Source organism: Bison bison, unplaced genomic scaffold (assembly GCF_000754665.1).
Source record: "Bison bison bison isolate TAMUID 2011002044 unplaced genomic scaffold, Bison_UMD1.0 scf7180017864341, whole genome shotgun sequence".
NCBI lineage: Eukaryota > Metazoa > Chordata > Mammalia > Artiodactyla > Bovidae > Bison > Bison bison.
The window spans coordinates 4,403,443-4,425,168 of record NW_011494913.1 but is presented as its reverse complement, the minus strand read 5'-3'; the positions used below and the strand labels follow the sequence as shown (position 1 = coordinate 4,425,168).

The 21,726-nt window shown below is 51.3% G+C and overlaps 1 protein-coding gene across 1 annotated transcript; it reads left to right on the top strand.

The window, feature by feature from the left end:
- The first annotated feature begins 1,741 nt into the window (after positions 1-1,741).
- LOC104998994 (annexin A8) lies at positions 1,742-18,066 on the top strand. Its single transcript, XM_010854402.1, has 12 exons — positions 1,742-1,848; positions 6,887-6,977; positions 8,075-8,169; positions 9,476-9,589; positions 11,020-11,110; positions 11,894-11,973; positions 12,424-12,483; positions 12,904-12,997; positions 13,243-13,338; positions 14,997-15,055; positions 16,091-16,213; positions 17,142-18,066. The coding sequence occupies exons 1-12, from the start codon at positions 1,828-1,830 to the stop codon at positions 17,199-17,201; spliced, it is 984 nt and encodes a 327-aa protein (XP_010852704.1). The 5' UTR covers positions 1,742-1,827; the 3' UTR covers positions 17,202-18,066.
- The last annotated feature ends 3,660 nt before the right edge of the window (positions 18,067-21,726 follow it).

Sequence of the window (21,726 nt, the reverse complement as noted above, 5' to 3'; positions counted from 1 at the left end):
CCACCCTCTCCAACCCACACTTCAGGAAGGAACAGCTGGGGACTTGGTGTGAACAGAGCTAAGGTCAGGAAAACAAATAGAGGGGTCAGTTCTTACCTGTTACCCTGAAGAAATAAAATTCATATTTTATGGCAAAACAAGGAAAATGTAAACATAAAATTTTTCTCTGCCCTTTGGTCTCCTCTCTCCCCCAACCACGCATTGTATTAATAAGTCTGCGTTATGCATCGACCAAACCTCCCGGTCCACAGAAACAATTACTCAACCATGAAATGCAACATTCTCCTAGCACCAGCCAGACAAGTTTTTAACAGATAACATTCTTTCTTGATCTTGTAAGGGATCACAAGTCACTTAGATCTGGATTGTGTAAAGTGTTCATAGCACGTCATTTACTGTACAGCTGCTGCTGCTGCGAAGTCGCTTCAGTCGTGTCCGACTCTGTGCGACCCCAGAGACGGCAGCCCACCAGGCTCCCCTGTCCCTGGGATTCTCCAGGCAAGAACACTGGAGTGGGTTGCCATTTCCTTCTCCAATGCGTGAAAGTGAAAAGTGAAAGTGAAGTTGCTCAGTCATGTCTGACTCTTAGCGACCCCATGGACTGCAGCCCACCAGGCCCTTCCGTCCATGGGACTTTCCAGGCAAAAGTACTGGAGTTGGGTGCCATTGCCTTCTCCGTTAATGTACAGCCTCTGCCTCAAAAACTTGTATAACTGTCCTTGGTTTCTAATGGGCAAAACAGCTCTCAGAGCTTTCTGAGGTGCTCTTCCCTGGTCACAATCTTCAAATTTGGCTCAAATAAAATTTTCCATTTCTTTCTTAGATCAGATGATTCATTTTCCATCAACACTATGGAAGATTTCTCTGAACGCGAGTCACACCACAGTGGGATTCCTTTTCTCTGGGGCTCTAGGAGCAGTGGGGGTTCTGGAAGCCCTGGGGAACCTCCTTAGGATGGAGGGGCTACTGAGTACTCACTGAGGCAAAATCTTTACCATGAAGGAGGGGTTAAGAGGTGGAAAGTTGAAGCATTCTAGGCAGGGGCCCCAGGGACAGTAAACTCCAGAAAGGAAAATATTAATCTCTTTCCAGGAGGTTCCTCCCTCCCTTGGCAGCCAGTTCATACTCCAGGGCGAAGGGCAGAGCAGGCAAGTCAAAGGGGCCTGGTGGATCCTGTGGCTTCTCCCGCCAAGCAGTGTGATTCACGCAAATTATCTTAACTTGGGAGTTTCGGTTTCTTACTATACTACATGGAACACTCACGCGCTTCTTAGGGTTGTGGCAAAGCTTAAAAGGGACAGAGTACACAGAGTGATTAAAGAGGCATCTAGGCATAGAGACACCCCAATATGTGGAGGGTGCTGCTACTTTATGTCTTTTGCAGAGCTCCCCATTGCACTGTTTATTGTGGAGATGCCTTGCAATAAATAGGCCCCTCTTTTATATAAATCAGGTCTAGCAAAGAGTGAATAAACAGCCCCATTTACTAAATGTGGCTTTCAAAGGTTGGAACTCAGAATTTCCAGGCTGTGTTAACAGCCACAGCTCAAACATTTGGCAGCAAGTAATGGATTTCCAAGGGCAGGTCTGGGCTGGTGCTAGGTGTGGCCTGAAAGCCACAAGAGGAGCCCAGAGCTAGGCCTGGCCCGGGGGTGGGGTCAGAGTAGGGGTGGTACTGGGTGGGGCCTGGGGCCTGCCTGCGGGTGCTACCACACCCTACCCCAAGCTGCCTGCTCTTTTGAGTGCAGTGTGCAGTCTCTGAGTGGAGGGAGGGCCGACCAGCGTATCTCCGTCTCCCTGGGGAAAGGTGCCGGTGAGGTGGACGACATGGCCTGGTGGAAAGCTTGGGTAAGTGCAGAGCAAGCAAAGAGGGAGGGTTCCCACGCACTGTTGGTCTAGAGAGAAGTCAGCTCGGGCAGCCCCTGCTGTCTGTGGGGCCAGGCACTGGACGGGGCTGCCCACTGGGGAGGAAGACAAGGAGACACTGCCCAGCCCCATGGATGCTCATGGCTGGAAACAATGGAAACAGTGGAGACGGACAGATAAAGGGACCTCAAAATGCAGCTGGGGAGCTGCGGGGCTGAGAGGACCCAAATGGAGGGGTCAGGCTGCTGGAAGCAAGGGGGAATCATGGTTAAGTGATAGGTGTGTTTGTGTGTCTGTGTGTGTGGTGTGTGTACAGGTTTACAGAGAACAAGGAAAACGTTTCCTTTGAGAGGGAACCGAATGTACAAAGGCTCAGAAGAGTGGGAAGCTTGGTTTTAAAGAGAAATAGGCCTGACGGTCCTGGATGGGAGGGTGGCGGATCAGGCGAGATCTACCTAGAGAAGCAGGACAGGGCTGGGTCCTACAGAGCCACCCACGGCAGGCAAAGGAGCTTGGGCTCTACCTTAAGAGCAGTGGGGAGCCACTGAAGGAACTTGAGCTAGAGAGCATCCTGATTGAACAAGCTGATGTGGGAGGCCTCATCAATGTCCACCCTTCACGGGATGGGAGGACAGCCCGGCCCACAGAGGTTTTGTACAGTTGAAATCTGTGAGTGAAATTTACAGTGACAGATGGCTGAGTTAGGAGGGACGACACATTTTGCCCCTAAGTCTCCTATGTCCAGATGAATGCACGGATTCTCAGGAATGTTTCACCTGGGTTTGAGTCCAAGGTGAGAACACGGAAGGGGAGGAAGATGGGGAGTGGGTGGCATCCCCCACTCAATGAGGGCGTGGGGGGATGTGCTCCGCACACCTTCAATTCATCCCCAGGCAGCCCTGGGCTAGAAAGGCTGCTCTTTCCACTTGACAGAGGAGGAAACTGAGGCTCAGCGACATCTAATGACTTGCTCAATCCCACAGCTAGCAGATGGGGGTCTAGTGTGAACTGGGGTCTCTCTCTGTCCCGGCCCCCAGGCTCTCTGTGAGTCTCAGTGGGCAACCTGGGCTTATCCCAATTCAGGAAATCTCTTTGTCAGAAATATCACTTCCCAGGAGCTCTCAGATTCAGACATGCTAGGCCGGGACAGGAGGGACAGAGAGGAGGCCTGGGGCAAGGTAGGGTGACTGTCTGGCCCTGGCGAGGCAGCCAGGACAGCTCGAGGGCCAGGCTGGCCTCCAGCTTCATCCCAGCTGATGGGAAACCAGCCTTTGAGGAGGCAGATGTGTCAGGGAGAACCTAGTGCCGGGCACTTTCTAAAGTCAGCTGTTGCCCAGGGCGGCCTGATTCTGGGCCTTGCTCCCAAAATCAGGGGCAGGGTAAAGGCCCATCCCTGTGGCCCACCCAGCCAGGCAGGCAAAAGCCTTCTTGTAGGGACCTGGCCAACCTGGCGGGATGACAATGACACTTCCTGAGCATGTACTGGGCCCTGGACATTCTTGTGTCAATCTCTCACTTGGGCCTCAAGACATCTCTGCCATAGAAATGCCCGTATCCTTACTGACAGATGAGGAAACGGACGCACGAGGAGGATAAGACGGCGTCCAAGGTTGCCACGCTAGGAAATGCCGGAGTCTGGGTTAGACTCTGAGCAGTCTGACGCTGAGCTCAAACTCTGTGGGGCTTGGCAACCCACAAGCCAAGGGCATCAAGATCACAGGTGGACCCCAGGTGAGACTGGCTGAGCTTCCAGTGAGGGACAGATGACCTCTGAGCCTCTAACAAGACCAGGACTGGACCCAAGGGATGTGAAAGACCAGCTCGAGGGAACCTGTCTGTGCCTCTCATGAGAGGAAGTTTTGTCTCTCAAGTTCTCCCCAGCAGCCTTGTGACAGGAGAAGGCAAGGGTGTGGCAATTCACCTGAGACCTTCACAGATACATAATAGACAGAGAGTCACAAGCCAGACTGAGTCATCTTTTCAGTGAAAATGTTTCTGTATGGACTGGCCCGCTTTACACAAGACCCAGGAAGGACCTAGACAGACCTTTCCTCCAACGTGGTGGGGGGGTGGGGGGGGTTGGTCTTAAATAGAATATCTGGAGCTCCAACACCCCCTGCTCACATCCAGGGGTCTGATTCCTAGGAAATTGTCTTTTCACCTGTAAAACCTTAGTGTGGAAAGTGAGGCTGAGGCTTCTCACTGCAGTGAAATCACAAGCCTCGGAAAGCTATTTACCAACACTGCCTTTGGAGCACACCCTCAGACCCACTGAATCCGTCACTCCATGGTGACTAGAATATGCAGCCTGGTGTGTAACTGCTGCACAGCCCCTGAGTGCCAGCCTGGGGCAAGAGGCAGGAGGAAAGCTCCCCCTGGGCGGCCCCAGAGCTTAGCACTGAGATCTGAGATGACCCAACACTCACGAACAACTTGCATTCCTGTGGGCAAGGTTTCCTTCAGGGAAGAGTTCTGGGAAACCTCAGTGTCTGGAAAAGGTTGAGTCATTGATAGCAGGGGGGCGGCAGACAGCTGAGCTTCTGAGTCAGGCTGTGCGTTAAGTCCAGCATCACCATTTACTAGCTGTATAGCCTTGCCAAGTTCTCCAAGCCCAGTCTGTGAAATGGGGCATTCATAACTACCTAATGCCACTGGCAAAGATGTCAAGAAGAACATTGTGTCTGAAGTACCTAAAGCCTCTAAAACACAAAGCCTGGCACATAGGACCTGCTCAAATCTTTAACAGTAGTAACAGATGCTTGTGACTCCACAAACAAGGGTTGTGATCTATGCGTGCACCCAGCTGGGCAACATCTGGGACCACACAGGCTCTCTGAATCAAATTGCCACAAGGAATTACTTCTAATAATTTCTTCTATGAAACTTGGTGCTAAAGAAGTAAAGTAGGAAAATCTGTCACCAGACATTTGAAATTCAAGCAAAGGATACAGAAAGGCTTCTTATCTTTTACGCAAAAAAAATATCTTTACAGATATACCATGGATGGGAAGCTGCTCTGCATTTTCAGGATCTAGCTAGAGCCAGGAAGGAAGGAAGGAAAAACAGGAGGGGAAAAGGGAGGACAAAGGAAGGGAGGAAGGATGAATGGATGTGGTGACTGGATGGGTGGATGGATGAATGGAATGATGTGGGAGTGGGACATCTGGGTAGTGAATGAATGAGTGGACTGGTGGCTGGATAAGTGGAAGAGTAGATGAGTGGATGAGGGGTGGATAGGAGGAGTAGCTGAACAGGCGCGTGGGAGACCAAATGCAATGGGACTAAATTCCCTTCCATTTGAAGGGTCTCTGAGTCTCCTTCAAACTCAGTCCCCATCTCCAGTCTCCCTCCACTCCTTTATTGCCCATCTCCCAAAACACACACTTAAGAGGGATCATTCATTTGCACCTGAGAAATTCTGCAGAGCACCAGTCTCAGGAGCCCTCAGGCAAGACTTGGATTAGAGACTTGGAAATCAAGGGCCCAGGGACTTTGGTTATCTGGTTTATTTCACAACTTTCAGAACATTACACTGTTTTTTCTAAAGCTAACTCTCTGCCCCTCAAGAGCCTGAGGACTTGGAAAGACCCTGAGCTGTCAGGACACTCAACTGGGTGCCCTGGCCCTCTACTTTCTTATAAGCGCCCACTTCTCAAGAAGAGGGCAGATTGGGCTCAATCTGGCTTTCCTGCCTCATCCGCACACTTTGCAGGCAGCATGTTCAGCTCCATGAAGACTTTCCTTACTCGATCATTGTCCTTGCAGCTTTGAGCAGGGTTGTCCCTTCCTGTTGCCTGCCAGTGGTGCTAGAGGGACCTGGGGGTGGCTGGGCCTGCTGCCTGCCTCAGATGGCACTGCCTAAGGGAGACATAGCCTGATTCAGAGCCCACACCCCAGCACAGGGGCAGGGATAGGAGCTGTTTTGTGGCTCTGACTGGCGCCAGCCTGTTAAAACAAGGAGCCTTTCTGCAAACAAGGGGCCTTTCTGCAGAGGAGACGAGGCAGTCCCACAGAGCCCCCAGGGAAACCAGCAGTCCCTCACAGTCAGGCCACGGTCTCTGGGGAACCCTTCCCTACGCAGCTAATGCCTTGGAGTGACCAACCCCTGGGTCATTCGGCCTCGCGGATCTCCTAAGAGATTCCATGGTTGACCCCTGTCACCCCAGTGAAGCCGTCACTGGACTCTAAAGGATGCTCCCTCTTCAGCATCACCCACCTCAAGCCCCTGATGATTCTTTTTCAGGCCAAGCCCCCTACTCTAACTCTATCCTCCCAAATTTTTTGTTGTTGTTGTTGTTTTTTAATTTTCCTTAAAGTCCATTGATCATCACAAAAACCCAGAAAGTGCAAGTAAGGAGGAAACAAATGTCTACCTGAGGATCTAAGGACCCAGAGCTAGAAAGGAGACATGGCACAGGACGGGTGTGCAGAAGGGTTGGAGGCATGGTCCCCACGGGGCAGCTGGCCATGGGAGAGCTGAAGGCTGGAGTCCAGTCTCTAGACCTGCTTCTTGATGTCCCACAATCGACACGGTGGCTCTGGAAGTGGCCACAGTGCCAGCTACCTGTGAGGTCTTCCCCTACACTGTCTGAGCCTACAAGCCCCAACTCCCCAGGGCTGGCACTAGGGTTGAGAGCTGGGATTCCATCTCTTAGGGTGGCACTGATCCACTCCTCCTCAGAAGGCCCCTCCTTCCAGCCTGAAGCCCCTCCTTCCAGGCCTCCCCTTGACCAAGGCGCTAACAGGCACGTGGGGCCTCTGCAGCCCTGACATGAGGGGGCCGTATGGCAACTTGATGCCGAGTGGACGAAGGTGCCCCTTCCTCAGCACAGTCTGCCAGAAACTAGCATATCCAGAAGCTGCAGCCTCCACCTGCCCTGGGAGAACAGGCATGTCCAGGATGGATGGAGGCTCAGCGGCTGGTCGGCAGGGGCCGAGCTGGTGCCCACCCCGCTGAGGCAGCTGCAAGGCACACTGCTTTCCCCCCTCCTGCGCTGAGCAGGCCTGGATTCTCTTGCAGGTTGAACAAGAGGGCGTCTCAGTGAAGGGCAGCCCCCACTTCAACCCAGACCCTGACGCAGAGACTCTCTACAAAGCCATGAAGGGGATTGGTGAGTGGCCTTAATCACTGAGTGGGAACTCAGTGACTCTCTGGGGCTCTGCCATTCTGCTCAAGACCCCTCTGCTCACACCCTTGGGAGTCAGGGTCTCCCCATCATCTACTGGCAGCCAGATAATCACACAGGGCCCACCTTCCCCAGCACAGGTCTACAGGGGCCTGAAGACTGGAGGTGGGAGGGCGGCTGTGAGTAACAGGGGTGGGAAGCAGGAGACCACTTGCCGTGTTCCTGCATGCCCTTGTGCAGGGACCTCCCCTCACTCAGCCTGAGCTTTCGCACTCGTAAAATAGCCCCAAGAACTCCGGGCCCTGTGTGTCACTGTGAATTTCAGATGGGACAATACTGGGAATGGTGGGGGCTGACCTAGTCCCAGGGGGCTCCAGCCAGGCAGACTCTGCAGCATCTCCCCCCACCCGGCTTAGGCTGGCCACAGGGCTGGCTCCGTCCTGTCTCCAGCGTCTGCTTTCCTGATGGCTGGCTGGAGGCCCGCTGGGATTAGGATAACCCAGCCCAGACAGCCGTCATGTTGTCACCCTAGGCGGGATTTACCCTGTCACTGGCTCCAACTGGTGAACTGGGGCATTAACAAAAACTGCCATTCCCAGACAAACTGAGAAGGAATTTTCTGTCCCCTGCTTCCTATGAAATCTTTATTATTATCTCCATTTCCCAAAGAAAAAATGCAGTGGCTTGGAGAGCCACTGGCTTCCTGTCCACCCAGTCAGTGCGCCGGTAATCAGATCTGGTTTTCTGGATCCTCTGTCCCCACCATCCCCCACAGTCACCAGCACGAGGGAGGTCAGGGCTGGACGTGAGCCCTGGGCGACGTCCAGAGCAGATCAGACGACCAGAGGGGCCTCAGAGCCCAGCACTGTGAGGCTGAGCCTGGGCTGCACCCACATTGTGTGGGCCAGGGGTGGACAGGTAGATTTTCTGTCTGTCTTGTCTACACCATGAAAATCACCAGGTTCGGGAGCTTCCCAGGTTATGCGTCCCCACTGCTTGGCCACCATGCAGCTGCCCTCCCTCCTCCCCAGCCCCCATCAGCCCCTGGGGGAAATGGGGATGCTCATGCCATGCCCCTGCAGGGACCAACGAGCAGGCCATCATCGACGTGCTCACGAAGAGAAGCAACGCACAGCGGCAGCAGATCGCCAAGTCCTTCAAGGCTCAGTTTGGCAAGGTAAGGGCGGGCAGGTGTGCGCAGGTGGGCTGTGGAGACTGCTGCCGCCGGAGATAACCGGGGAGGCAGCAGCATGCTGGACGAGCTCCAGCTGACCAGGAGCCCCGCCCACTGGCGACACCGGCATTTGGGACATATGCTGAAAATATGGTGCATTTTATCTCTGAAAATCAGATTTAACTCATCATCTTGTGTTTTACCTAGAAAACTTACTTACAGATGGCTCCCCACCACACGTTTCCCAACCTCTCTCTCACTTGCTCCCTTACATTTGCTCCAGGGCCCCACCCCTGAGCTATTTCCCTGCCTCTACACTTTGCTTGTCCAATTTCCTGAGCCTGGAAGGCCCTTTTCTTTCCTACATGCCAGGGATGCAGGGCAGACTCGGCCCTGTGCCGTGCGACGGGGTGGTCTCCTCACATTGGAGCTGCCATTCGCGTGCACTTTCCCTCTTGCCGTGGGGGGAATCCAAGGGCAGGGAGCACAGTCTGGCTTTGTCCCTCCTCCTGCTGCCCCCAGGACAGAGCCAGACATTGGTGTGCCAGCTAGAGAGAGTAATAAATGCATGCAGAGTCGTGGTAGCTGGAAGCCTCCATCGGCACACATCAATAATGTGGACATTTAACACAGAAAGACGAGTGGCAAAACCCAAGCACTGCATATGAGAAACCAATATGCTCTTTTAAAAAATAATTTCTCTCTCTTAACCTTCACAGCTGTGTATTATTCTCTGCATTTGATGTTAGAGGAAACTGATGTTCTGAGAGGTAGGGGATGTTGTCCAAGTCTCCAGAGCCTGTAAGAAACAAGGTTGGGTTTGAAATCTAGATCTGAAAAGGCCATTGGTCCTTTAGCTGTGAGGAGATGAGCTGTGTGTGGCCTTGTGACTTCTTGCAAACACAAGTGCCCTTAGAGGGAGACATGCATAAAGTAGATTCCTTAATTCATTTCATTCATTTGTTGAGTGTCTATGGGCTAAATGACAGGGACTCGATGGCGAGTAATGACAAACTTGTATTTAGGGATGATGGTGTGTCCAACACTACACTGAAAAAGGGCTTGGCATCTCTCTGCCAATCCCCTAAGCAATGGCATGAAGCAGGGATGCCATGGTATCTATTCCACAGGGAAGGATAATGATACTCAGAGAGGCTGAGTTGCTGGCCCAAGAAACCCCAGCCAGCACCAGCACATGGCAGAGCCTACTTGGGAATCTCGCCAGAGCCCCTGGGCCCCACCACCATCCTCGCCAGCACTCCAGTGAGTGCAGCACCCAGAATATCATCATTCCCTCTTCCTGCCTTAGGATCTCATCGAGACCTTGAAGTCGGAGCTGAGTGGCAAGTTTGAGAGGCTCATCATAGCCCTCATGTACCCGCCATACAGATACGAAGCCAAGGAGCTATATGATGCCATGAAGGTAACCAAGCAAGTTGGTTGGGGAAGGGGAAGAATCACTTACAAGGACTGAATGAGGGGATGATGTCCAGGACTCCTTTCCCCAGAGAGCTTGGCACAGGGAGCTCCAAACTCTCCTCAAGCCACTGTTTGGAATGAGCTCAGCAAGCTAGGAGCTTGAGACCATAGGATGCATTTCAGGACTTAGTAGAACATAGGTTCTTCTGTCTCAGAGCAGAAAGAATTTGGTGAGAGACAAAGTGACAGATAAGTGATTTATTAGAATAGAAAGCTTGTGAGGCTAAGTGGGTTACAGTTTTATAATCAAAGGAAAAGTGGGGAGGGGGAGAAGACCACCTTCTTCCTCATTCTTGACAGGACGCCAAACTTCAATCATCATTTCCTCCTCCACGATGGGTAGGGGATTTTCTCGTTCCTAAATAGTCAAACCGGGACTGTCATGAAACAGTGGAAATGAGCAAAAAGGCTGTAATGTATACTAAAATATAGTAAATCATCTCAGTTTTCAATATAAGATCTCCTTTTCCTTAATTTTTGTTTTTAGTGCAGGCAGAAGAGCCTGTCCTGGCAATCATTAGCTTACTGAGCTCCCTGGGCAGGATGTGGGTCTCATCCCACCATTGTTTCATCGTCTGGGGGAATGTCTCATGTTTCTGTTGCAGAGTTTTGTTGCTAAGCAAGGCTGCTTGGTTTTGTGGTTAAGTAAACCTGTTTTCCTAAGTGACCATTAACTTACAGGGCTCTCCCACATTTTTTCTCTGTTGACCATCCCCTAGTGGGATTAACTGTTTAATCACCTACTTTGTCCCTTTACTCCATTCCTGTCACTCAGACTGCCACCAAACAGACTGACCTCCTGCGTCATCTGGTCTTGATAAAGCCAGAATCAGTCCTTCTAGGGACACCACTAGACCAGGTGTGCAGGAATTAGGAACCAGCCTCTGCTGTCTCATGCCTGGTTCTCCAATTTCCCTTTACTTCCCATTGATCCTTTTGCATTTGAAGATGATTCAGGAGTCAGGACCAAGGAGCAATAATCATCTCCATGGAAAGATCACTTACTGTGTACACGGACCTGCTGGGCATTTTACATCTATTCCCTCCACCCCCGGCGGGGGTGATTTATTATCCCTGTGTCCTGATGAGGATCCTTAGGCTTAGGGAGGTCGAGCAACCTGTTTGGGACCACCCAGCTATGGAGGGGCAAGCTGAAACCCAGTTTTCCCCTCACATCACTTGCCCATAACAGCCACCACTGGAGACAAATGCAGGTGGATTCCTCTAGTAACATCCTCCAGCAGAGGCCTCCCAGCAGACCGATGATGAGATCTTCCTAGGGCTCTTCCTCGTGCCTCTTGACAAAAAAAGGGTGTGGACATAGCAGGACCATGCAAACGGTCCTCTCCAGTAAGCAGAGATTTTTATCCACAGGGCATAGGAACCAAAGAGGGTGTCATCATCGAAATTCTGGCTTCTCGGACCAAGAACCAGCTGCAGGAGATAATGAAGGCATACGAGGAAGGTAAGGGGCCTGTCAAGAAGAGAAGATGTGGGCCCTGAGTTAAAGGCTAGCTTGGGAATGGCCATGAGCTTTGGCAGCGTAGCAAGGAATAAAGAGACAAGAAGTGTACTGGGCCGCGTTGGAAAGGACTCTTTCTGGGCTTTTCCACACATGGGTGCTGAGTACCCACTGTGTTCCAAATCCCATGCCTGATAGTGAGGTCAGATATGGCTCAGGCTTAGCCGCTAAGCTCCCTAAACTCACAGGCTGCTTGCTGGAGGGAAGGGCATGCAGACACTAAACTCTGCCCCTTGAGAGTATGGCAGTGCTGCAGGCCACAAAATTTTTCAGCAGTGCATGGTGGGGCTGGTACCTTCCTGGCTGGGCATAGGCTGACCCCAGGGACCATGCAGGGCCCCATTTCAGTGGTGGGGGATGTGGAGCCCAAGCTAGCTATCGTGGAGTCCATGGTATGCAAGGCAAAGCCCCTCTTCCTCAAGGTCTGGCTGGTGAGGAGTCTGTGTGAAGGTTCTGGCTTGATGAGCCACATGATGAAATGGAGCTTGCTCAGGCTCTCTAGACTGGCCCATCTCTGTGTTTTGAGCCTGGCCAGCAACCCATGTCTCTTCCTTGCCCTGAACGACAACCAGTGGGGAGCCTCTGCCTCTCAGACACTTGCACAGTGCAGACACTGTCTGTACCAAAGACTCATCCTTCCTAGAAGGCTTTAGTCAGGAGAAGTGTGGGAAACGGGGCTGAGAGGAGAAGAGCAGGTGTAAGTTTCACAGTCCTGATCCCCTGCAGACTATGGGTCCAACCTGGAAGAAGACATCAAAGCAGACACCAGCGGCTACCTGGAGAGGATTCTGGTGTGCCTCCTGCAGGTATCACAGCCCTGGATCCTGGGAACCCCTTGTCTGGGGGATCCCAGCCACTCCCCACTCCCAGAGAGCCGCTCTTGGCCAGAGCTGCTGGGGTTGGGTGAGGTGGGGACAAGGGTGTGTTACAACCACTAGGGCCTGGGCTCACTGGCTTCATCCCAGCATGGTTGGAAGGCCCTCATTGCAGAGCCCCTGCACCTCTCCAGGAAGCAGGAGAAGAGGGCACATCATTGGGCAGGTCCTGACCACCAGGTCCCATGCCAGGCATGGCGCTTACTTTTGCTCAATGAATTCCCCATCCCACTTGGGGCATTTCTTACAACTCTCATTTTACAGATGAGAGAGCCAAGGCCCAGATAGGACAACTGTCCACCTGCCTGCCCAGCTGTCCCCTCCACCCAGGCTGCTCTGCTCAGCCAGCCTACCTTACAGAGTCACCTCTCCTGTTCCTAGGGCAGCAGAGATGACTTGAGTGGTTATGTGGACCCAGGATTGGCCCTGCAAGATGCACAGGTGAGGCTACCCCTCAGCAGCTTCTGCCTTCCTGGCCACCTGGCCCCACCCTCTGCCATCTAGACTCCAGGCGGGGCAGTGGGGGAGGAAGGGCTTTTCTGATGATGCTAGGTTGAGACCCAACTCAGCTTTCGAATCTGGGGGTGCTGGGCCTCCGAGGCCCAGATGTGTGCTTCCAGATCTCTATAGATCTGCCTGCTGGCAGAGCGCTTATAACTGCCTAGAGGCAGGGTGAAGCCCAGGGCGAGGCAGGGCCGTTCCTAGAGCAGCCCAAAGAAGAGAATTTAACCATGCGAATAGCAGGCTCCCCGTCAAAAAGATGATGAAGGAGAGGAGAATGCCGACCTGGCAGGGTGGACCGAGGGTGGTCCTTCACCCCTTGCTCACCTTCACTGGTTGTCATGGGTGTCCGCATGCCAGGATCTGTACGCAGCGGGTGAGAAGATCTGTGGGACGGATGAGATGAAGTTCATCACTATCCTATGTACACGCAGCGCCACACACCTGATGAGAGGTACGGGGGAGGCAGGGAGGCAATGTCAGGACCATGAGAGGTCGGTGCCTCTCCCTTCATACTGAATACTCAGTGTGACCACGTCAAGACATGGAGTTGGGGAGAGGGCTGAGGATCCCGGGACCCTTTTCCTAGCAACCAAGTGGAAATCAGGGGTGGTGAACTGATGTATAGTCTCTGATGTAAGATGTTGGGGAATGTCAGGCTGAGTGCACATGTCAGCTAAGAGAAGGCGCTCTCCACAGTGTTTGAGGAATATGAGAAAATTGCCAACAAGAGCATTGAGGACAGCATCAAGAGTGAGACCCATGGGTCGCTGGAGGAGGCCATGCTTACAGTAGGTAAGAGACGGAGCTCCATGCCCAGGTACACATGTGCCTCCCGGCCCTGGGGCCCCGGGGAGGGGCAGCATCAAAGGGCAGAGGGCCCAGAGCTCAATGGCAAGTGCTGGGTCCCTGTGCTCACCATCAATCAAGGTAAACCTCCATATCAGCCCCCACTCAGCATGTACCATCCACCCAGGACACTGGAGCTACTAGGGAAGACCCAGAGCCCTCAAAGTGCTCTGTCCTGCCCGAGATCGCTCCCTGTGCTGCCCATGTAGTTCCCAGCACTGTGTGTGTCGTTGTGTATGAGTGTGTGTGTGGAGGTGTCTGAGTACATGAATGTATGTGTATGCACACACTTGCAGGATTGCGCAAGACCCAGGGGCGATGCTCACCCACAGCAGCCACACAGAGAACATTCTGGCTTTGATTGTGAAGGTCCGAAAATAGCCAACTAGCAGGACTCAGTCAGGGGTCTGTTCCCCGCCTCAGTTGCTGACTGAAGAAATGATGAAGTGGGGTTGGAGTCCAAACTGAGTGATGGGTCGTCTGACGCTGGGGAACACTGAGAACTGTCCCCCAAGCATGAGGTCAGGTTCGTGTAGGAGGACCCATTCCAGAGCGCATCCTGGGGTCCAGAGCCAAAGTGACAGGCAGAAGAGTCATTGCAGAATGAAGAACTGAGGCCCAGAGCAGAGGGACTTTCCTCCTCCCTACCATAATAGAGCCAAGGTCACCTCCACATCAGGTTGTCCCCATTGGTTGCCAAGTAGCCTGGGAGCTTCACAGTATGTCCTGGTCCCTAAAAGTTGATTGGGACATCTGACACTCCCCAGGCACCTTTGAGTGCTGTGATAAATGTAATCTATGCCAGACCATCTAAACATGACCCCTACTCCAGTCTCAGCTCCCATGGCAGCCCCTGCCCTTAAGCAACTCCTAAATAAATCTACAGGCAAGGAAAAGCAAGACCGTGCGGTGCCTTTCTGGGCTCTTCCTGCTGATTACTCCTTGAAGACTCACATCACTGTCTTCACATGTGAGGGCAGGGCACGGCAGCGAGATCAAGTCACTAACACAGCGCCGTCAGGCAGGGTTCAAACTCGTGCCTGTCTCCCTCAGAGCCCTCCTCTTTCTGCTGCCTTGGGTCAAAACGCCAACCTCCCCACCCAGACACTCAGTCTCTAAACAGCATCCATGGAAGAGAGTGTGGGGCCAGCTGCTCTGGAGCCAAGCCCCATGTGTCACAGGGGAATTCATTCCGCAGGGGCTCTGACAAGTGACACTCAGAAACCAGTGGTCCCCACAATGGTGGCTCTTCCTTGGAGCTGTGTGGATGGACTCTTAGCGAAGCTGTCTCTGGATTGTCAGAGCCCAGGGACTCCCTTGGCAGGGCTGTGGTCCGATGGGCCAGACCAAGCCTGGGGCCCCAGTGCGTGTCACATCCTGCCCTTCTGTCTGCCTGCTCCGGGCCTTTGCACCTGTGGCCAGTCCCTGGGCTTCCCTCCCTGCCCCACCCCTCCTGACACAAAGCCTTCAGGACTAGGCAGAGCACCAATAAATAGGCCGAGATTTGCACAACCCTTAGGACCCAAAGCAAGACATAAATAAAGAAACATGTACACAACGCTGCCCACAGCCCCTGGTTGCTAACAGAACTTTCCTCTTTGCAGTGAAGTGCACCCGGAACCTCCACGGCTACTTTGCGGAGCGCCTTTACTTTGCCATGAAGGTAACTGTTCTGTTTTCTGCATGCCTGGCCCTCAGTCCTACATGGCACCAGCCGCAAAGCCAAGGAGCTCAGAGCCACCACCCAGTTCTTCCACACTTAGGTCTCCTCTTATCCCAGCCTCTTGTGCATCAGGCTGGTTTTAGTTCTCAGTGGGCAAATCGAGGCTAGGGAAGGGAAGCCACATCTCCTGAAGGCTGGATCTGGGCAGGTGCATGCCCAGGTGTTCATGGCCCTGAGCTTTCACCGCGGTCCTCTGACACTTCATGGTGCAGTCCGCCCTCCCATCTGCCCTCCCAGAGATGGCGAAACTGAGCTCAAGGTCACGTAGCTGATACATGGCAAAGCCTTGATTTGAACCCAAGTCAGTGCAATTGTCCTTTTAATTTATTTATTACTGTCCAAGTGGCTTCCTTGAGAAAGCACAGGATTGCCAGGAGGTCAAGGCACCCTTTGAATGGACACATTCAACTCTCCTGTGTGTGCCAGAGTGCCGATCTGGGTTTGCCTATTGTCCAAAAGGCTGCACTGGTCACTCAGACAGCTGTTCAAATGCTCAGATTAGGTGCAGGTTGTGGTATCTGGACCCACATTGGAAGATAGATAGTCAAAATAATTCCTGAAGGTTAAGGTGAGCGCCCACCTCTTCTGATTGGTGGATGTTAACATTACCTGAAGCAAGAACCCCAGACTCTCTGGCTACATCTGGCCAGGAAAATGAAAAAGGCTGTGGGATCCCTGTGGCCCTGTGGCTCCTTCTGACATAGGAGTATTCAAGGGTGAAAGTGAGAGGGAGGGTTGTGCCTGTGAATTGTCCAGTTAAGCAGAGTTCACGATGTTGCTGCCCTAGGAAGAGGTCTTGTTCCTGGAGCAAAGAGAATTTTGTGTCCAGAATCAAATCAAACACACACTGCTTCACTGTCCTTCCTGTTTCCCCATCCCCTACAAAAGCCCCCGGGACCCAACATAGACTTGTCATTGTCACAAAGGTGGACCAGGAAGGCAGGAAGTGATGGTTGATTGCTGTGTTTTATCCAGGGAGCAGGGACTCTGGATGGGACCCTGATAAGAAACATCGTTTCCAGGAGTGAGATTGACTTAAATCTTATCAAGAATCAGTTTAAGAAGATGTACGGCAAAACCCTCAGCAGCATGATCATGGTGAGTCATGAGCTCCCAATTCTAACACCAGTTTGAAACAGAGACCTTGCTGGGAAACCCGAATGCTGTGACCAATGCCATCAGTCACATGTGTCCATCCCTTCCCAGGGAGTATCACACTTGCATTCATTGCTGTGTGGTACACACAGGGATCACAAGGAGGCCGGTGTGACTAGTGGAGGTCCCTGTTCACCCAGAAAGTTAGCTTTGCCTTTGTGTTACGGTTACCCCTTTGAAAATGACACACCAAATCCTTGCAGAATGAACCATATCTGAAGAGTCAATGAGAGTAGTTTAGTAGGAATTGAGGAGTAGCATTCGAATACAGATTTAAGTAATCCTGGCAGCAACATTTAAAGGAGATAAATCATATGAGCTTCAGTGGGTTGCCTAACATGATTCCCATCAGTGAACATTCTAGAGTTGAGAAAATGCAGAGCAATTATCACACTGCTATAACTTTAAGAGAAATAGCTCTTCTAGCTGTTAATGTCAATTAAGGCCTTGACAGTTTCATTAACAAAAGTCAAGTCATGAGAAATATATTCCTAAGTCTTCACTGGCTACTAAGTCAAGTCTAGTTATTCTACAAATGCCTATTGTTCACTATACTTTTCAAGAAACACACGGCTTATGAGACATTAAAAAGACATTCTCCCTTTCAGAAGTTTCAGAATGCAGCAATAGGCGGTCAGGGTGAGGGGTGGGGGTGCGTGGTGGCAGTAGGAACAGCCTGAAATGGAAAACAAGGAAAGATAGGTGACAGTGAGGGGGCAGTGACATAGGAACCAGTACAAGCATGTGCCAGGACTCCCCCCAGGAAGCACAGCTCCTAGTAATAAGAGCTCCTGATGGAGGCGACTCCAAGCCAGGTCAATGTCCTTCTAACCAAACTCCCTTCTAAATCTCATGTCCCTCCTGTCCTCAGGAAGACACAAGTGGTGACTACAAGAATGCCCTGCTGAACCTGGTGGGCAGCGACCTCTGAAGCTTCAGAAGGACAAGAGCAAAGGCTAAGAAGGCGGAGTCACTGGGTCCTGCTTGCTCAGCCTTGGCCATGGAGGGGGTGAGGGTGGGGTGGGGGAAGCCACAGCACACCTTTCAGTCTTCTATCTCCCAGCTTCTAGCACTTTCCACCCGGTTTCTCTGATCCAGAAAGAAGGATCAGTCTGGGACTCATACCTCTACTGTCCTTCCAAGTCAATTCCAAGTGTGAGCACATTGCCAGCCTTAGGATATACTGTGCCTGGTCTAACAAATACCTTGATGTGAAGGAGTCTGCAAGAGCTCATAATCGTTTCTTTCTCCCTACACAAGCGCTTCCCAAGCCTGCCTGGTCAGAGCCCCCGAGGCACAACTTACATAAAGACTCAGCCCCACCCCCATCTACTAATCTAGATCTGAAGAGAAAGGACCAGAGCATACGGAATTTTAATAAGTGTCTCAGCTGACGTGCTTCTCTTTCAGACAACCAGAGAAGGCTGTGAGAACCTATTTGTTTCAGAGCACGTGCTCACGGGCAACTGAGAAAGGAACGCGTATATCCAGGCCAGCTGGGCTGTCTGACATTCATTCACCAGCTTCATCTAAAAATACTAGGCTAGAAGAGGTAGAAGAGAAATTTTCTCATCATCCTCCCAGCAGAGAAAGCTGAAAACTAATGTCCTGACAAGGACACTGTGTTCTAAGAGGCTTGGGCTTCTCTAACTCTTGACAAAATCAGGTCCTCTTTCCTTTCATGACAGAGCATGGAGAATCTCTAATGCTAACCAGTGGCAATGGCAACTGATCACAGGAGAAACTGAGATGCCTGTGTTGAGCTTTTCAGACTAATAAAGATTTTTACAATGGAATATACGTGTCTTTGGATTTTGGGCAGTAACCAAAGAAGGACCACTTGAATTAGCCAAATTCTACCCCATTGAGTCTACTCTCCTGATTATGCAATCTAGGGCCACAAAGCTTATCTTTTTCCACTAACACCATTTCTGATCTCTGAATACAGCCCACATATTCTGCCAAGATTTCTTCTGTCAAAGCCAAATGTCCCTGATCCCTTCACCTATGCCTCCTAAAGCCCAGTTTGCAGCCAAGTCCTCTGAACATGCTCTGGCTTGCAAACTCCCTTTTAGAATACAATCCCAAGGAACTGGGTTTGTTTATTGGTTGGTTGGTTGGTTGGTTGGTTGGTTTTTTTCAGGGATAGACAATAAGATCGTATGTGTCCATGTCGGGTCCAGGTTCATGCCGCCCTGGGGGTGTTTCAATCCATTTACAAGCGTCTTGTCAGAATGCCTGCAAGGGATCCACGGGGCAGGACTGGGCTTTCCTCATGCAGGTCATCATATCACAATAATGCTTTGTTAAAGGGCAGATCATTATGCAGCTTCGGGAAGGAAATACCTGGGAGTGAGGAGTGAGGCAAATCAGTGGGGATTTTAAGTTCACATAGAGGAGAGGTAGATTCTGGCTGTGCATTGCACTGGCTCTGACTCTGACCAACACTTCACATGTGCAAGTGTGTGTGAGAGAGAAAGCCTTAGATTCCTTAGCTTTTCCTGCACAGGTGGAGACTCGGTTGTAATCATTGCTTTCAAGTCACCCCAAAGCGAGTGGTAGAAAACCATCATTTATGATGCTCCTGGGTTCTATCGGCCAGGAATTCAACTGGAGCACAGTACAGGTAACTTGTCTCTGCTTCAGCAAGACTGAGGACAGTGTTGGGAAGACCCAAAAGTCAGGAGAACACTAGGGCATGTACTGGAATCATCTGGAGACTTCTTTACTCACAAGTTGGGTGCTGCTGAGATGGCTGGAAGGCTGGGCTCCTACCTGCAGCTTCACCAGGATGGGGCTCCAGGTGGGAGCACTTCCATGGTGGCTCAGGGCTGTATCACCTTCTGTGACATACCTCACATAGATCCCTTCCATGGTGTCCTGTTGGTCAAAGTCATCATGAGCCAGCCCATCTTCAAAGTAAGGAAACACAGTCCCCATCTGTCAATGGGCGAATATCAAAGAATTTGGTGGCCAATTTCTTAAACCCTGAACAAGTGGCTTAAATACTGAACAACTCCTGCAGCCCTTTGTGCATGGCTGCTGTCTACAGGGCTGGATGAGGGGCTAATGGGCCTCCGAAGGGTCAGGTCTCAATCCCTACTGCTGGGTTTCGGGGCTATCTGTCAGGTCCCAGGCAAAGCTCTGGGTGGTGATGATTCTTTTTTTCTATTTTTGGCTCAAGCCCTCCCCTGGACTTTCTTCCAGTGCTGAGTCACTGAGTCACTTTCGGCCAAAGCCCTTTAGAAAGGACACAGGATCCCTCCACCCTGCAATCCATTGGAATTCTAGTTCTCTGGGTAGAAGAGTCTCTTGGGGCCCACCCCAAAACCAGCCTGACATGTCCAAACGGAAGCTTCAAGAAAGTCTGCAGTCAAGAAGATGGTCTAGGAAACACGGTGGTGTCCAACCATGTGCCCAGCAAGGCAATCTGTTTAGCAGAACCATGCAGTTCACCCATCACTCCTGATGGAGCAGAATGGAGGACTCCGAGCCCTCACAGGGAGGAAGCAGCAGGTCTCTCCAGATTAGAGGGATGCTCTCTCCTCCTGGGGTCACAGTTAGACCAGATTAGAGGGATGCTTTCTCCTCCTGAGGTCATGCAGCCTCTCTGTGATGTGGCTCCTATGTAGCTGAGGGCATTCTCCGGAGAAGGGACCAGCTGACTCTCGTGGCTCCTGGGGCAGAGGGCAACAGCTGGCAAAGGGACCTGGCCAGGACACTGGTGGTTTCCTCTGTATCTCCCAATCATTTCTGCTGGACAAGAGACAATAGCAAATACTTCTGATAAAATACGTCTGAATACTAAAATACTTCTTTTTGAATACTTCTGATAAAACAGACACATTCCTAAGGTACTTTTGCAATAGCTCTTTGGTATAGTTTTGTTTTTTGTTTTTTTTAACCCATCTATGTTCTTCAAGATAATTGAGAGTCCGATCAGTTTGATTTCAGTAAAGCAGGAAATGGCAGGGTGTGTGTGCCCTGCTCGTGGCTCTGTAATGAAAAGTGTTGTTTTGTTTTCTAACTCTCTACAATACATTATGAGGGGTTCCTAGGAGGCTCGATGGTAAAGAATCCACCTGCCAATGCAGCAAGTGCAGGAGACACAGGTTCGATTCCTGGGTCAGGAAGATCCCCTGGAGGAGGGCATGGCACCCCACTCCAGTACTCTTGCCTGGAAAATCCCATGGACAGAGAAGCCTGGCGGGATACGTTCCATGGGGTCGCAAGGAGTCAGACACGACTTAGAGACTGAGCAGCACGATACTTTATATACACATGAACTTTCTCATTATCCACAGACCCAGGGTTTCTCAGTCTCTGAAGCCGCATTCATTTTCTTCCACTGCAATGGTGGGGAAGAGCAGAAGCTGATCTAGTCAGCTGAGTTCAGTTTGTTCTACACATGATTTGAGACATCATTTTCACTGGGCACAGGATTCTGTGAGATATCCAATGGACTTTCATAAATTCTCCTTCTGTTTATACTATCCAGAGAGGATGATCTTGTTAGCAACTAAGAAATCTATTACATAGATTCACTGCCCTTATAGCATCCGAAGATAATTATCTGATTTTGTGTCTCCTTCCAAAAAGCTGTGAGTTCCTTTAGGGAAGAAACTTGGTTTTGTTCATTTGTGAACATGCAGTGGCTGGCACATAGCGGACATTCTGTGAATATTTTAGAACAAATAACAACAAGCAAGAGTATGGATTTTGAGGGGACAGAAGACCCAACGGCCATCAAGCCTGAGCTAGTCCTTCATCATCTCTGATTCTGAGAAGATTCTTTGGACCCTTTGGACTCCCCCGAGGAGGGATGCCTACTCAGCCAACGCAGTGAAAACAGTCCTGAAAAGGATTTAATGGGGAAGGCACCTTCTCGCAACTCTCTTGGCACCTACTTGGCACCAGGCCCTGTTTTCAGATTCTGACACTGCAGTGACAAACAAGCCCCGCACAATCAGTCCTTGACTGAGCCCCTTTATAAGAGCTCACCACCTCCAACCACTATCCCATGGAAATGCGGGCAATGGCCAGAACCAGGCACATGCCCAGCACTTCTAACTTAGCACTAGTTAGAAGAGCTAACTTCTTACTGCCAGAGGAATAGGGCCAGTATGCCGGGCCTGGCCTCCTTCATGCTTCTCCTTGAGCACCGGGTCACTCGGCTGAGGTTGACTACTTGGGCAGAATCAGGATTCTCTCGGTAAGACTCAAAAGGAGGAGTAGGCCTGGAGGCAACTTCCTACACTGCCTGTTACCAAGCAGTCTACCTGTAACCAGTTTGGAGCTGGCCAGGTAAGCCTAAAGAAGCCAGTGCTTGAGCAGGGTCTCAAGAATGACTCACTGCTTATCAGCTAGACAGGACAGGAAGAACATTCCAGGCAGAGAGAGGCACGCAAATATCCAAGAAGTCTGGTCTCTATCAGACAACAGGAGTGATATGTTCA